This window comes from Hippopotamus amphibius, chromosome 1, assembly GCF_030028045.1.
Source record: "Hippopotamus amphibius kiboko isolate mHipAmp2 chromosome 1, mHipAmp2.hap2, whole genome shotgun sequence".
Taxonomy (NCBI): Eukaryota; Metazoa; Chordata; class Mammalia; order Artiodactyla; family Hippopotamidae; genus Hippopotamus; species Hippopotamus amphibius.
The window spans coordinates 77,299,111-77,316,923 of record NC_080186.1 but is presented as its reverse complement, the minus strand read 5'-3'; the positions used below and the strand labels follow the sequence as shown (position 1 = coordinate 77,316,923).

General features: G+C 35.0%; 1 protein-coding gene across 1 annotated transcript in view; it reads right to left on the bottom strand.

Annotated features, from left to right (window-relative positions):
• Positions 1 to 3,087: 3,087 nt before the first annotated feature.
• The window catches only part of DNAI4 (dynein axonemal intermediate chain 4), a 123,672-nt gene continuing 108,946 nt past the window's right edge, over positions 3,088 to 17,813 (bottom strand). The window contains 1 exon segment of the mRNA XM_057717036.1: positions 3,088 to 4,278. Within this exon segment, the coding sequence (XP_057573019.1) occupies positions 4,216 to 4,278 (63 nt within the window). The 3' untranslated portion in view covers positions 3,088 to 4,215.

The window sequence follows — 17,813 nt, the reverse complement described above, 5'->3', positions numbered from 1 at the left end:
CCATGATCAAGTGGGGTTTATCCCTGGAATGCAAGGATTCTTCAGTATACGCAAGTCAATCAATGTGATACACCATCTTAACAAATTGAAGGATAAAAACCACATGATCATCTCAATAGATGCAGAAAAAGCTTTTGACAAAACTCAACACCCATTTATGATAAAAATTCTCCAGAAGGTGGGCATAGAGGGAACCTACCTCAACATAATAAAGGCCATATATGACAAACCCACAGCAAACATCATTCTCAATGGTGAAAAACTGCAAGCATTCCCTCTAAAATCAGGAACAAGACAAGGATGTCCATTCTCGCCACTACTATTCAACATAGTTTTGCAAGTCCTTGCCATAGCAATCATAGAAGAAAAAGAAAGAAAAGGAATCCAAATTGGAAAAGAAGTAAAACTGTCACTGTTTGCAGATGACATGATACTATACATAGAAAATCCTAAAGATGCCACCAGAAAACTACTTGAGCTAATCAATGAATTCGGTAAAGTTGCAGGATACAAAATTAACACACAGAAACCTCTTGCATTTCTATACACCAACAATGAAAGATCAGAAAGAGAAATTAAGGAAACAATCCCATTCATCATTGCAACAAAAAGAATAAAATACTTAGGAATAAACCTAACCAAGAAGGTAAAAGACCTGTACTCAGAAAACTATAAGACACTCATGAAAGAAATCAAAGACGATACAAACAGATGGAGGGAGATACCATGTTCTTGGATTGGAAGAATCAACATTGTGAAAATGACTATACTACCAAAAGCAATTTACAGATTCAATGCAATCCCAATCAAATTACCAATGGCATTTTTCACAGAACTAGAACAAGAAATTTTACGATTTGTATGGAAACGCAAAAGACCCCGAATAGCCAAAGCAATCTTGAGAAGGAAAGACGGAGTTGGTGGAATCAGGCTTCCTGACTTCAGGCTATACTACAAGACTACAGTGATCAAGATAGTATGGTACTGGTACAAAAACAGTAATATAGATCAATGGAACAGGATAGAAAGCCCAGAGATAAACTACAGTCAACTAATCTATGACAAAGGAGGCAAGGATATACAATGGAGAAAAGGTAGATTCTTCAATAAGTGGTGCTGGGAAAATTGGTCAGCTACATGTAAAAGAATGAAATTAGAACACTCTTTAACACCATACACAAAAATAAGCTCCAAATGGATTAAAGACCTAAATGTAAGGCCAGACACTATAAAACTCCTAGAGGAAAACATAGGAAGAACACTCTTTGACAAAAATCAGCAAAATCTTTTTTGACCCACCTCCTAGAGTAATGGAAATAAAAACAAAAATAAATAAGTGGGACCTAATGAAACTTCAAAACTTCTGCACAGCAAAGGAAACTATAAGCAAGACAAAAAGACAACCCTCAGAATGGGAAAAAATATTTGCAAATGAATCAACTGAAAAAGGATTACTCTCCAAAATACATAAACAGCTCATGCAGCTCAGTATCAAAAAAAAAAAAAACCCAATCAAAAAATGGGCAGAAGACCTTAATAGGCATTTCCCCAAAGAAGACATACGGATGGTCAAAAAGCACATGAAAAGCTGCTCAACATCACTAATTATTAGAGAAATGCAAATCAAAACTACAATGAGGTATCACCTCACACTGGTTAGAATGGGCATCATCAGAAAATCTACAAACAGTAAATGCTGGAGAGGGTGTGGAGAAAAGGGAACCCTCTTGCACTGTTGGTGGGAATGTAAATTTATACAGCCACTATGGAGAACAGTATGGAGGTTCCTTGCAAAACTAAAACTAGAACTACCATATGACCCAGCAATCCCACTGCTGGGCATATCCCCAGAGAACACCATAATTCAAAAAGACACATGCACTCCAATGTTCATTGCAGCACTATTTACAACAGCCAGGACACAGAAGCAACCTAAATGTCCAACAGATGAATGGATAAAGAAGATATGGTACATATATACAGTGGAATATTACTCAGCTGTAAAAAGCAATGAAACTGGGACATTTGCAGAGACATGGATGGAGCTAGAGACTGTCATACAGAGTGAAGTGAGTCAGAAAGAGAGAAACAAATATTGTATATTAACACATATATGAGGACTATAGAAAAATGGTACAAATCAACCAGTTTGCAAGGCAGAAATAGAGACACAGATGTAGAGAACAAACATATGGACACCAAGTGAGGAAAGCAGGAGGGTTGGGGGAGAATGAATTGGGAGATTGGGATACCAAATAGTATACTCTAAACATATGCAGTTTATTGTATGTTAACTGTATCTCAATAAAAGTTCTAAAAAAAATAAAAAATAAATAAATTGATACAACCTCTACTGGGAACAGTATGGAGGTTCCTTAAAAAACTAAAAATTGCCATATGACCCAGCATTCCAATACTGGGCATATACCCAGAGAAAACCATAATTCAAAAAGACACACGCACCTCAGTGTTGCTTTGCAGCACTATTTACAATAGCCAGGTCATGGAAGCATCCTAAATGTCCATCAACAGATGAATGGATAAAGAAGATGTGGTACACATATACAATGGAATATTAGCTATAAAAAGGAACAAAATTGGGACATAGAGATATAGATGGACCTAGAGACTTTCATACAGAGTGAAGTAAGTCAGAAAAAGAAAAACAAATATTGTATATTAATGCTTTTATGCAGAATCTAGAAAAATGGTACAGATCAACCAGTTTTCAGGGCAGGAATGGAGACACAGCTGTAGAGAACAAACATATGTACACCAAGTGGGGAAAGTGGTGGGGGAGGGGTTGGGGTGGGATGAATTGGGAGATTGGGTTTGCTATATATACATTACTAGTAAGAAAAAAAATCAAATTGTACACTTTAAATATATGCAGTTTATTGTACATCAATTATATCTCAATAAAAGTTCTTAAAAAAATAAAGTTCTTTATATCTTTTTGGAAAAAAATATATATATATAAGAAGAGACTTTTTTCAATTAAAATAATTTTATTTTGTTATACAAAATATTGTGTAAAGTCCAAATCTTTTAAAAAGACAGAGTTAATGACTTATACTAGTAGAAAATTTGTAATCCTTATACCCTGACCTAAGCTTTCAGTCCACCTAAAAATTGCCTTGCTTTTGTTTAAAGGATGGCTCCAAAGAAATGGAGATTGTGAAGAAATACTTGCAAAAGGTAATTCCCACTGTTGCACTGATTCCATTCTCAGTTCTTAATATATATTATTTTTCAGACAGTTTAGTGAGTTTCAAGTGCCTTATCCTCTCTTCTCCATTTAGAATGCTTTATAGAACAGGCTATACTGTCCTATGGTCTCAGTTAACAAACTCCAGGACTTTTTAAAACAAACAGCATGGAGCAGACTGTTAGCAATCTATATTTGGAGGAGTTGCTGCCTCCCACTCCTATTTCCACAAGCTTGCTCTAGAACCCTTCACAAAATAACATCCTGATGCAAACTACAGATCAAGGACTTTCTGTTTTATCTTTGGGCCTACTTAAGTCTGGGTTTAAAACCCACAGCATCTTCTGAAGGATGCAGAGGAGGATGCCCTGATGTGTCCCAGACTAATTCTTCTCTATGAATTGGGAGTGTGATGCCTACTGGCCAAACAATGCAATTCTTACATTTGCTGTCATGTTCTTTGTTTGTCAAATAGTCTAACAAAGTTCTATAGCTTCAGCTCTCAGACCTAAGAGTTTAAAATTCTATTTAAAATTGGGTATGAAAATCCAATATTCTCATAATACTAACACGTGCATAATTCATAAACCCTGGAAAACAGAGCTCAGAAAGCAGAAGATTAAAAGTGTATGGAACTTTGTCTTAATAAAGATTCTGGTTTAAGAAAGTCTAATATGTTCCAAGCTTTGCTTCTAAAGGAATAACAAATTCTAACCTATGGATATTTTATAAGTATATATGTACTTATATGTACTTGGAATATGACTAAGAAAAAGAGTAGAAATGTTTCAAAAAATTAAGAAAAATCCAACAAAACTCTTACAATTAGCTTAAATCACAAACTCATCACATTTCTCTGAAATAAAAGTTCATTAAATTTATATTAAATTTGATATGGAAGTTATACATCAAATATTGTTTTCTATAATCAAAATTCCAGCTTACTGCATACAAACCAGACTATTGGATATTAAACATTGTTCCTTTAAACAACAGCAAAAAGGATACTACTGATGATGAATTATGCTTTGATTTGACTTGGGCCCAAGCAAAGTATCTATTATATCTCCCTGGAAAGAAAAAAAAAAGTCACACAATTACAATGCAATAAAATACAAACTAAGAGGTAAAGCAGTCTTTAAAATGTCATTTAAAATTTATAAGCTAGTGATAGCATATAAAGGGCATCCAATAAGATTGTAAAAAGGAAACAAACCAAGGTAAGTTTAAATAATAACATTTACTTCCTAGCATGAACCTGCTCTTTCGTATGAGAGACTCTCTTAATGACGTTTGATGAACAATTTTATAAGGATTCAGTAAAGGGGCAATTTCAGCAGCTCCTGTTTAGCTTTAATGCTTAAACCTCAGTTTCCTCATCTGTAAAATAACTTTTAGTCTTAATGCTATCTTTAGCTCTGTTGATCTATAGTGTTTGCTTTAGGGAGAGTAGAATGTCTGAATTTCTATGTGGATTTTGTATTTCATTTAATAATAATGATCTTTGTACTACAGGGGCAAATGAAATCAAAGATGGGAGGTGAGTTTTCAAGAAAGACATAGTGAAAAGATGGGAACTGGAAGCAGAAGACTAGAATTTTCTCTATCACATAAAGGTGATCTTGAGTTTCTGGGAATCTTAGTTTCTTTGAATGCATAATGGAAATATTAACATCCACTTCCAAAGATTGTTATAAGAGGTGAATGAGCTAATGTAGGTGAAGGTGTTTTATAAATTCTAAAGAGTTATAAACATCTTAGATAATATGTAAGTCAGTTCCTGTCTTTTAGCCTATTCTATACTCTCTTTGGCACTTCCCCATCCTTTAAGCTCTGACACACCAAATCAGTTGCTAAGTTGCTTCTCAAACCTACCTAGATCTATTTCAGTCTCTCACTTGGACAAATGTACTAAATCATTACTGTAGTTTATTCACAGTTGTATTCTCAGTGTCTAAAACAGACCCTGTCACATAGCGCATACTCAGTAAATATTTATTGAACAGTCTATTTTTTCTGCCTTCAGTGTCTCTCAGCATGTATATATATATATATATATATATATATATATATATATATATATATACACACACACAAACACATGTGTGTGTTTTTATTTTTGAGGATTTCACATATCTTTTTGGTTTTCCTTTAATTTGGGAAAAAAATATACACTCAAAAGTACAGAGGAAAAGATGGCAAACATTTGTATCCTGAAACATAAGAGTAGAAATAATATTTAGGAGTGATTCTCTACAGGCTGCCTCCAGAAAAAGACTTGTTTCTTGCCACTGAAATTGGCTTCTGCCAAGTGCTTAAGCCATAACTCTGTTTGGTGCAAGATTCAGGCCCCCAGGAAACATACCCCATCACACCAGGCAGAGGAGTTGGTGCTTCAACAAACAATAAATGCTAATGTGGTGGTAAATGCTGTCAACATCAGCCTACATCACAAAGTTATAATTGCAAGGATCGGACCCCAACCCCCTGTTCATGTCAGGCATCAGGCTGATGTTACCCCTAACCATGAGCCCTGAGTCAGTAGGATAAGGCTAGAGGCAATGTTCTGCCATCTCCTATCACAATACTATCCTGACCCTTGATCACATTGGGAGGGTCCAGAGCTTCAGAAATTAAGTCACTTAAAATCTCCACAGCTCAAGGATCAAAATCCTTCTCCCCAAAGGATTAATATCCAAAATATATAAGCAGCTCATGCAGCTTAATACCAAAAAAGCAAATAACCCAATCCACAAATGGGTGGAAGACCTAAACAGACATTTCTCCAAAGAAGACATGCAGATGGCTAACACATGAAAAGATGCTCAACATCACTAATCATTAGAGAAATGAAAATCAAAGCCACAATGAGGTATTACCTCACACCGGTCAGAATGGCCATCACCAAAAAATCTAGAAACAATAAATGTTGGAGAGGGTGTGGAGAAAAGGGAACTCTCCTGCACTGTTGGTGGAAATATAAGTTGGTGCAGCCACTATGGAAAACAGTTTGGAGGTTCCTTAAAAAACTAAAAATGGAACTACCATATGATCCTGTAATCCCACTACTGGGCATATACCCAGAGAAAACCATAATACAAAAAGAAACAGGTACCATAACGTTCATTGCACACTATTTACAATAGCCAGGACATGGAAGCAACCGAAATGCCCATCAACAGATGAATGGATAAAGAAGATGTGGCACATATATACCATGGAATATTACTGAGCCATAAAAAGGAATGAAATGGAGCTATATGTAATGTGGTGGATAGACCTAGAGACTGTCATACAGAGAGAAGTAAGCCAGAAAGAGAAAAACAAATACCTTATGCTAACTCATATATATGGAATCTAAAAAAATGGTACTGATGAACCCATTGACAGGGCAAGAATAAAGATGCAGATGCAGAGAATGGACTGGAGGACACGGGGCTGGAGGAGGTGGGTGAAGAGGAAGCTGGGACGAAGTGAGAGAGTAGCATAGACATATTTACACTACCAACTGTAAAATAGGTAGCTAGAGGGAAGTTGCTGTAAAACAAAGGGAGACCATCTCGATGATGGGTGATGCCTTAGAGGGCCAGGACAGGGAAGGTGGGAGGGAGTTGCAGGAGGGAGGGGATATGGGGATATAAGTATAAATACAGCTGATTCACTTTGGTGTACCTCAAAAACTTGTACAAGAGTGTAAAGCAATTATATTCCAATAAAGAGCTAAAATAATAAATAATAATAATAATAATCTGAGAAGAAAATCCTTTCCTGCTGTGCAAGGCCACAAAAAGTGATGGGTAATGGGAATAAGAGCAGGTGTTGTGCTCCTACAATTGCTATTGATCCTTTCTCCATCGGTTTTCCTCAATGAACGCTGCTCCAGTACACTTGATGCATGGGCTGTCTGGTATGTTGCCTTTGTGAAATACATATTTACCCCAAATCAACAAATGTCATCTTTGCCTTGAATATTTTTTAATAAAAGAAATAAAATTTTACTGATGAAGTTCTCTTTGTACACTTCCCCAATCCTATTCTTCCTTCATCTTTCACTTCCCAGAGGCAATCTTTATCGTAAATTTGATGTATATCTTTCCTGTATAGTGAAATCATATGACTTCCAAAAGTTTTATTAACTCTTGGTTAAAATTAATGGAGAAATTGTAGGTCATAATGTCACTTGGTAAGACATCTTGATGGAAAATAATGGTTTGACATTAATTACTCTGAGAATTTAAATTAATTTTATGATTATAATTCTTCTCTGAAAAGCTAAGGAGGCAGTGTATCAGTTAAGCTTGTGGTTAGCTATAAGTAACATAAAACCTGATTAATAATTTTTTTTAATCTCTCAGAAATATAACCCCGAACCTTTAAAATATAATGGCCAAAAAGAATTACAAACATATATGTAGTAGGAAATTGTCCTGATTTACTAATATATGGAGTATATTTGTTAAAAGAAAATTTTGCTCACCAGCATTGAAATGATTAACACACGTGCACACACACACACACGTTTGTCAAAAACATTCAGACTCTCTGGGCTTAGCCTTCTGCTTACAGAGCACACTCCTCAAAATAAAAGATGTCTCTTAACTGATTCAAATCAAAACACAAAAATGAAATATTTTTCTTTCACATGCCAGTCTATATTCTTTTCTTTTACTAACTATAAATATAACCAGTAAAGGATATAATTTTGATATTTGTGTTTAAAGAATATTACACAGACCATAACATATTGTATTTACCTTCCTACAATTTGCTTTTGTCACTCAACACTGTGTTTTTTAACATTTATTCAAAACTTGTCATATTGACACATTGAAATATATATCATTTAAACTTCTATGTTGTAGTCACTCGTGATTATGCCATATTTTATTTATCCAATCTCCCACTGATGATCATTTAGGTTGTTTCCAATTTATCAATATAGAAACAAGGCTGTTATAAACATTTTTTTTTCATTAGCATGTCTTTCAGACCCCTACCAACAAATTAAAGCAAGCCCTGGGAAATAAACAGAATCCAAACAGATGTCATTTAAACATCTAGAACAATTATAGTCTTACCAGATAGGAAAACTTTAGTAATTTAGAATTAATGACACAGTCAATAAATGAATTGAAATCAATCAAGTGATGCAGCAACACATTCAGACTTCCATGAGAAGATGGAATACACAAGTAATATGTAACTAGGTTTGAGGAGACAGGGCTTTGAGACTACTCCATATGGAGGGCATTGACTATAAAACAGGGTTCAGCCCGGCAGCCAAGGTAGTCAGGAAAGTGCCCTTAAACATCTACTGTCAATAGGCATCTCAGCCAGTTGACAAAATAATCTCTGAAACTGCTTGAAATGGTTCGTTTGTTTCTTTACTGGAAAAACATATTTTTACAAAGAATAAAAAATGTACATAGAAATAATGCAGCAAATCAAACAGGTAATTTTAATATTTTTGTATTAAGGAATTTATACAGACTTGGTATTTTAAATATTGATTATATATAAAAGAATTTGTTAGATTGTCTAACAAATTTGTGATTCTAATTTAAATGTGTGATTAGGTAATTGATTTAGACTTGTAATCATAGATTGAATAATTATTAATTTATAAAGAGCACTGGAACATTTAGGAAAATTTAAGATTCAGCATATTTAATATTTTAAATTTATTAAATTAATAAGAATTCCTTGAGTATCTGAGATTTGTTTGCCCTAAGACAATTGAAGTACTTTAAAATTCAATATATTAAATTCATAAATGGAAATTAAAGGATTTAAAGAAATTTGTTACAAAAACTCACTCAAAAAGTATTAAAATTTCCCAGACTTAGAATATATATTCTAAATGTAAGAGCTTAAGGTGAACTGTTTTTTTTCTAATTTTGTAACATATTTGAATGTGAATGTCTTAAGTGAACCTAGACTTGAATAATCTTCTCCATGTCTAGAAGAAACATTAAAATTCATTTTTCTACTTTATACATGTCTCCTGGTACACATGTGCAAGCAAATCTCTATGATATCACTGGCTTGTATGGTATTTGAATTTTCAATTTTATTGAATTGCTCTCCAAAGAAGTCAAGCTAATTCATATTCCCATGACTCTTATATAAGAATTCCTAGTTCCCTACAACTCTGCTAATACTTGATATTGGCTAATATTTTAATTTTTGTAAATCTGATCAATATGAACTGGTATCTTATATAATTTTAATTGCACATTTCCTCATCATTAGTGAGAATGAATGCTGCTTTACAAGTTTAATAACCTAATTTCCTCTACTCTGAGTTAATATTTTATACATTGTCCATTTAAAAATATTGAGTTGTTCGTATTGTTTTGTAGGAATTCTTCATATATACTGGATATTTAATGTCTTTTATATATCTTGGAAATTTCTTCTTCCAATCTGTTTCCTTTAACTTGGCATATAGACTCCTGAACAGAAAATGTTAATTTTGATATAATAATCATACAAAAAATAATTGAGAGCTTACTATGTGCCAATAACAGTTCTAATTACTTCGTACATATTAACTCAACCTTTCTAACAACCTTTGATTCTGGTTCCAATATTATACTCATTTTACTAATAAAGAAAAGGAAAATAATCCAAAAAATTAGGGGATTTGGGGGAATCATTTAAAAAAAAAAATCTATCCTTGACCTTAAATCATTAAGACATTATCCTACATTTTCTTATAGGAGGTCGTTTATTTTTCTCAAAGTCTTTAATCCATTTTGGAGTTCATCATTGTACAAAATGTGATATGGGGATCTAATTTTCCCCCATGTCACTTCTAGAATTGTAAACCTTAAATGTCTTTCCATAATCTATAGAATAAAGATCAAATTCCTCATTATGGCAGTCATACATTTTCTGGTCCCAAATGGCCCAACTGGCCCTTTTCTTGCTTTTCTTTCAAGCAATCTCTTCATCAGTCAAAAAAATCTACTAACCATTTCCTTAAAGTGCCATGGACATTTTCAATTCTGTATCTTTGCTCAAACCTTTTCCCCAGTCTGGAATAATAATTCTACTCTCTTGTCTACAAAGGAAAATAGTATCCTCCAAAACATAGTTGAAATTTAATCTCCTTTGTGAAAGCCTTCCCCAAAGCATTCTTACTTTTTCTTCTTCCTATTCTCCTTTCAAAAGTCAACTATTTTCCTGGTCAGTGCTCCTGTAGGAGTTTATTATTCTGTTCTTTATGACTCAATTATGTTTCTTAAGCATGTGTTGTTTCTTTCTTAGAAGCCATATACCTTTTGTTTGTAGGTCTGTTCATTCACACATCTATCCAACATTTGTTGACTGCTTATGATGTGCCGGCACTATGCTAGATACTGGAATATACAAGTTTAAAGCAGCACAAACATACAAAATATTATAATTTATATTGATAAATTATTGTAGTACTTGATACCACAGAAAAATACATGTGATGAAAAGAATCAACGTGTTAATTCTTACAGATTTCCCTTCTACCACTACACCCATACATACTAACAAAAATTTTGAAACAATTCAAGTCCGCTCCCTTGTCCAAAGTTCAGAGCTTGTGGACAAGTTTTTAGAGTTCTTGTGTGACAGAACTGAAAGAACTACAGAGACAAAAAGAGATGGATTTAGGCCTTGAGGCTATACTTAGGATTGAGAGATATGGGCAGAGGAAGAAAAAAGGAGTACTACAAACTATATATTTGGATGCATTTTAATGTTTCTTAGACTTAAATAAAGAATAGAATTCTCTTTAATTTCTTTTGGCCATTGAACTGTGAATCTTAAACAGTGTTCACTATGGGCACAGACATACCCATCCTGTTAAAATATCTTGTACTCAATGAATGTGTGAGGAAGTGAAAATATTAAAATGTTTTACACCATGGAAAAGACAAGCCATTAAGGTTGCATTCCTCAGAGCAGACTAAAATTATTATGTAAGGAGACCAATGCATTTTTAAAATTACTTTGTGTACTGTACTGATTTGTAAAACGGATAAGTAAAAGACTAAAATTCATTCATGATCCTAGCCCTAAGAAATAATGCTTCTAAAATGTTAATTTTTCTCTAGTTTTTCAATGCATATTTATTAAAAAACATTTATTGACTAACAACTATAAGCCAGACACTGTTCTAGGCCACAAGGATATAGCCCAGAACAAAAGAGATGAAATTCATTGTTTACGTGGAGCTTATCTAGCTGTGGGAGACAGGCAATTAACAAAATAAATTAGTAAAGAATATGGTATATACAAAGATAAGTGCTATTAAGAAAAATAAGTTACGGAAGAGTATCGAATAGGGAGTGTGGGGGAGAATAGAGGTCGCAATTTTAAATAAGGTGGCCAGGGGAGACTTCACTAAGAAAGTGACATTTGAGCAAAGACTTGAAGTGGGTAGAGGAAAAAACCATGTGGATTTTAGGCAGAGGGAATGACAAGTACAAAGTCCTAAGCAAGCTAGTATGTATGTAGGTAGGAAATTTCTGTTAATTTGCTTCTTTGTTTGTTTAATATTTATAGTCTATATGGTTGGGGTAGAAATCTACCTCCTATATGTGACCGAAATCTAATTAGCAATCTGACCTTCCTGGTCATATTTTCCTCTGGTTGGATATTTAAATTGTTTCCTTTGTCTTTTTTGTTTTTCTTTCCTTTTCTTTTTTTTTTCTCATCCTATCACAAAATATGCTATAATTAATTTCTTTGATGGCCTTTATGAATAGTTTGTGTAGGACAGAGTCCCAAATGTGGACAATGCTGGTTCAGATTGCCAAATTGCTTCCAAAGAAGATCCACCAATTTCTATTTCAACCATCAGTATAGGAGAGGACCTGTCTTATCAAATGTTTGCCAGTAATAAGTAGTCCAATTAAAAAAAAATTGTTTATTTGATATATGAGAATGCTATCACATTTTAATTTAATGTAATAATTTTTTTTTATTTTTTAGTGAGGTTAAATTTTTAAGTATATTTACTAGCCATTTTTTTGTGAATGAACTGTTCCTGACTCTTCTCTTGGAGTCAATGTTTTTTTCTTATTGATTTGTTCATATTTTTAATATTTTAATATATTATATTCATGGTAATATTTACGAGATGACTCCTTAAAATAGAAATTTAAACAAAAAAATTGAAAAGCTATCTTGGAACTGGGCATCTATATACTATATATACAATGGAATATTACTCAGCCATAAAAAATGAAATTTTGGGCTCAGTCTCCTGGCTGTGCACAGAGTGGGAGGACTTTCCTCACAGAAATTCTTCCTTGCCGAGGGGTTGGAGCTGCAGCAGATGCAGGCCTGGGCCACCCCTTCTCTGCCACCTCCTTCTCTTCCTCAGGGCTCCCCAATCAGCTTGCCCTCTGATGCTGCCCAGGACAAGCAACCTCTGAAGTCTGGTCTACTCCATCAGAAATCAAGTAGGAGGCTCTGGGGAGGGAGCACTGTATCCAGGATGCTAGACTACTAGGAAGTCCTCAGACACAGGGAAGATTAACTGCCGAGAACTCTCATGGAGCCCTGTATCAGAGTCTAAGACCCGGATTCATCCGACTGTCTGCAACTGCCTGTGCTGGACACCTCACACCAAACTACAAACAAAACAGGAACACAAACCCACTCATCAGCACCCAGACTACCTAAAGCCATATTAACCTCACAGATACCTTAAAACACACCACCTGATATGGCCCTGCTCATCAGAGAGAAAAGACACAGAGCCACACACCAGAAGCCAGACACCAGACCACCCCCCCGCCACGAGGAAGCCTACTCAAGACACTAGACAAACCCCACCACAGGGGGCAGAGGGCAGAAACGAGAGGAATTACTACTAGGCAGCATGGGGAAAGGAGACAGCAAATCCTATATATTAGACAAAATGAGAAAACAAAGAAACACCATGCAGGCAAAGGAGCAGGAAAAAAACACACAAGACCAAATAAATGAAGAGGAAATAGGAAAATTGCCTGAAAAAGAATTCAGAGTACAAGAATGAGGACACAGATACAGAGAATGGACTGGAGAACTTCAGGTTTGGGAGGGGGCAGGGGGTGAAGGGGAAGCTGAGACGAAGAGAGAGAGTAGCACAGACATATATATACTACCAACTGTAAAACAGATAGTCAGTGGGAAGTTGTTGTATAACAAAGGGAGTCCAACTAGAGGATGGAAGATGCCTTAGAAGACTGGGGCGGGGAGGGAAAGGGGACTCGGGGGGGGGGAGTCAAGGAAGGGAGGGCATATGGGGATATGTGTATAAAAACAGATGATTGAACTTGGTGTATCCCCCAAAAAAATTAAAAAAAAATAAAAGAATTCAGAGTAATGACAGTAAAGATGATACAAAATCTTGATAACAAAATACAGAAAATACAAGAAACAGTTAATAAGGAATCAGAACTAAAGAGCAAACAAACAGTAATGGACAACAAAATAACTGAAATTAAAAATACTCTAGATGGCATAAACAGCAGAATAACTGAGGCAGAAGAATGAATAAGTGAGTTGGAAGATAGAATGGGGGAAATAATTGCCACAGAGCAGGAAAGAGAAAAAAGAATAAAAAGAATGGAAGACAGTCTCAGAGACCTGGGTGACAACATTAAGTGCACCAACATTCAAATCATAGGCATCCCAGAAGAAGAAGAAGAAAAGAAAGGGTCTGAGAAAATATTTGAAGAGGTTATAGTGGAAAACGTCCCCAACATGGGAAAGGAAATAATTAACCAAGTCCAAGAAGCACAGAGAGTCCCATACAGAATAAACCCAAGGAGAAATACACCAAGGCACATATTAATCAAACAAATGAAAATTAAACACAAAGAAAAAATATTAAAAGCAACAAGAGAAAAGCAACAACTAACATATAAGGGAAAACCCATAAGGATAGCAGCTGATCTTTCTGCAGAAATTCTGCAGGCCAGGAGGGAATGGCAGGATATACTGAAAGTCCTGAAAGAGAAAAACCTACAGCCAAGAATACTCTACCCAGCAAGAATCTCATTCAGATTCGATGCAGAAATCAAAAGCTTTACAGACAAGCAAAAGTTAAGAGAATTCAGCACCACCAAACCAGCCTTATGACAACTGCTGAAGGAACTTTTGTAAGTAGGAAACACAAGAGAAGGAAAAGACCTATAAAAACAAACCCCAAACCATTAAGAAAATGGTAATAGGAACATACATGTCAATAACCACCTTAAATGTAAATGGATTAAATGCTCCAACCAAAAGACACAGACTGGATGAATGGATACAAAAACAAGACCCTTATATATGTTGCTTATAAGAAACCCACTTCAGACCAAGGCACACATATAGACTGAAAGTAAAGGGATGGAAAAAGATATTCCATGCAAATGGAAGTCAAAAGAAAGCTGGAGTAGCAATAGTCATATCAGACAAGTTAGACTTCAAAGTAAAGACTATTACAAGAGACAAGGAAGGACACTAAATAATGATCAAGGGATCCATCCAAGAAGAATATATAACAATTGTAAATATCTATGCACCCAACATAGGAGCTCCTCAATACATAAGGCAAATGCTGACAGCCATAAAAGGGGACATCGACAGTAACACAATAATAGTAGGAGACTTGAACACCCCACTTACATCAAAGGACAGATCATCCAAACAGAAAATAAATAAGGACACACAAGCTTTAAATGACACATTAGACCATCTCGACTTAACTGATATTTATAGGACATTCCATCCAAAAATGACAGAATATGCTTTCTTCTCAAGTGCACATGGAACATTCTCCAGGATAGATCACATCTTGGGTCACAAATCAAGCCTCAGGAAATTCAAGAAAATTGAAATCATATCAAGCATCTTCTCTGACCACAATGCCATGAGACTAGACATCAATTACAGGAAAAAAGCTGTAAAAAATACAAACACATGGAGGCTAAACAATACACTATTAAACAACCAAGAAATCACTAAAGAAGTCACAGAGGAAATCAAAAAATATCTAGAAACAAATCACAATGAAAATACAACAACCCAAAACCTATGGGATGCAGCAAAAGCAGTTCTAAGAGGGAAGTTTATAGCAATACAGTCCTACCTCAGGAAACAAGAAAAATATTGAATAAACAAGCTAACCTTACACCTAAAACAATTAGAGAAAGAACAAAGAAACTCCAAAGTGAGCAGAAGGAAATAAATCATAAAGATCAGATCAGAAATAAATGAAAAAGAAAGGAAGGAAACAATAGCAATAATTAATAAAAATAAAGGTGGTTCTTTGAGAAGATAAACAAAATTGAGAAACCATTAGCCAGACTCATCAGGAAAAAAGGGAGAAGATGCAAATCAACAGAATTAGAAATGAAAAAGGAGAAGTAACAACGGACACCACAGAAATACAAAAGATCATGAGAGACTACTACAAGCAACTATATGCCAATAAATTGGATAACCTGGAAGAAATGGATAAGTTCTTAGAAAAATACAATCTTCCAAGACTGAACCAGGAAGAAATAGAAAGTATGAACAGACCAATCACAAGTACGGAAATTGAGACTGTGATTAAAAATCTCCCAACAAACAAAAGCCCAGGGCCAGATGGATTCACAAGTGAATTCTATCAAACATTTAGAGAAGAGCTAACACCTATCCTTCTCAAACTCTTCCAAAATATAGCAGAAGGAGGAACACTCCCAAACTCATTCTACAAGGCCACCATCACCCTGATAACAAAACCAGGCAAAGATGTCACAAAAAAAGAACATTACAGGGCAATATCACTGATGAATATAGATGCAAAAATCCTCAACAAAATGCTAGCTAACAGAATCCAACAGCACATGAAAAAAATCATACACCATGATCAAGAGGGGTTTATCCCTGGAATGCAAGGATTCTTCAATACACACAAATTCATCAATGTGATACATTATATCAACAAATTGAAGGATAAAAACCATATGATCATCTCAATAGATGCAGAAAAAGCTTTTGACAAAATTCAACATCCATTTGTGATAAAAGCTTTCCAGAAAATGGGCATAGAAGGAAATTACTTCAACATAGTAAAAGCCACATATGAGAAACCAACAGCCAACATCATTCTAAATGGTGAAAAACTGAAAGAATTCCCTCTAAGAACAGGAACAAGACAAGGGTGCCCACTCTCACCATTATTATTCAACATAGTTTTGGAAGTTTTAGCCACAGCAATCAGAGAAGAAAATGAAATAAAAGGAATCCAAATTGGAAAAGAAGTAAAATTGTCACTCTTTGCAGATGACATGATATTATACATAGAAAACCCCAAAGATTCTACCAGAAAACTGCCAGCACTAATTGATGAACTTAGTAAAGTAGCAGGGTACAAAATTAATGTGCAGAAATCTCTTGCATTCCTATACACTAACAATGAAAGAGCAGAAAGAGAAATTAAGGAAACTCTCCCATTTACCATTGCAACAAAAAGAATAAAATACCTAGGAATAAATCTGACTAAGGAGGCAAAAGACATGTATGCAGAAACCTATAAGACACTGATGAAAGAAATCAAAGATGATAGAAACAGATGGAGAGACATGCCATGTTCTTGCATTGGAAGAATCAACATTGTGAAAATGACTGTACTACCCAAAGCAATTTATAGATTCAGCACAATCCTGATCAAATTACCAATGGCATTTTTCACAGAACTAGAAAAAGAAATCTTACGACTTCAATGGAAATGCAAAAGACCCCAAGTAGCCAAAGCAATCTTGAGAAGAAAAGAAGGAGTTGGTGGAATTAGGCTTCCTGACTTCAAACTATACTACAAGGCCACAGTGATCAAGACAGTATGGTACTGGCACAAAAATAGAAAGGAAGATCAATGGAACAGAGTAGAGAACCCAGAGGTAAACCCAAGCACATATGGGCAGTTTATCTTTGACAAAGGAAGCAAGAATTTACAATGGAAAAAAGACAGCCTCTTCAATAAGTGGTGCTGGGAAAATTGGATAGCAACATGTAAAAGAATGAAATTAGAACACTTCCTAACACCATACACAAAAATAAACTCCAAATGGATTAAAGACCTAAATGTAAGGCCAGACACTATAAGAGTCCCAGAGGAAAACATAGGCAGAATACTCTATGATGTACATCAAAGCAAGATCCTTTTCGACCCACTTGCTACAATAATGGAAATAAAATCAAGAATAAACAAATGGGACTTAATGAAACCTAAAAGCTTTTGCACAGCAAAAGAAACTATAAACAAGACAAGAAGACAAGCCTCAGAATGGGAGAAAATACTTGCCAATGAAGCAACAGACAAAGGATTAATCTCCAAAATATATAAGCAGCTCATGCAGCTTAATACCAAAAAAAGCAAATAACCCAATTCACAAATGGGCGGAAGACCTAAATAGACATTTCTCCAAAGAGGACATGCAGGTGGCCAACAAACACACGAAGAGATGCTCAACATCACTAATCATTGGAGAAATGAAAATCAAAGCCACAATGAGGTAACACCTCACACTGCTCAGAGTGGCCATCATCAAAACATCTAGAAACAACAAATGTTGGAGAGGGTGTGGAGAAAAGGGAACTCTCC